Below are 372 nucleotides of genomic sequence, written 5' to 3' on the forward strand. Positions count from 1 at the left end.
GCTGCTGCTCCTACTCCTACTCCTGCTGCTGCTGCTACCGCTACCGCTGCAGCTGCTGCTACCGCTGCTGCTGCTGCTACCGCTGCCGCTGCTGCTACCGCTGCTGCTGCTGCTGCTGCTGCTGCTGCTGCTGCTGCTGCTTACTTCCACTTGAGGTCTCTGACGCGGGCCCTGACGCGGTCTATGAGGGCCTCATAAGAAACGCGGCGGCCCCCAGAGCCGTTGGCGGGCCCAAACAAATCCAGCAGCACTGACACTAAACACCAAGTAAATACACCTGAAACACAAGCAGCAGCAGCAGCAGCAGCAGCAGCAGCAGCTGCAGCAGCTACTGCTGCTACAGCTCCAGCAGCTTCGGCTACTGCTGCTGTT

At 61.0% G+C, this 372-nt stretch overlaps 1 protein-coding gene across 1 annotated transcript in view; it reads right to left on the reverse strand.

The window, feature by feature from the left end:
- EMH_0077290 (ICE-like protease (caspase) p20 domain-containing protein, putative) overlaps nucleotides 1–372 on the reverse strand; it is a gene marked incomplete at both ends in the record, with an annotated part of 3781 nt that overhangs the window by 2465 nt on the left and 944 nt on the right. Inside the window, one exon of the mRNA XM_013499842.1 lies at nucleotides 145–277. Within this exon, the coding sequence (XP_013355296.1) occupies nucleotides 145–277 (133 nt within the window). The remainder of the gene's footprint in view (nucleotides 1–144; nucleotides 278–372) is intronic.

This window comes from Eimeria mitis, genomic scaffold (genome assembly GCF_000499745.2).
Source record: "Eimeria mitis Houghton genomic scaffold, Emh_scaff4732, whole genome shotgun sequence".
Taxonomy (NCBI): domain Eukaryota; phylum Apicomplexa; class Conoidasida; order Eucoccidiorida; family Eimeriidae; genus Eimeria; species Eimeria mitis.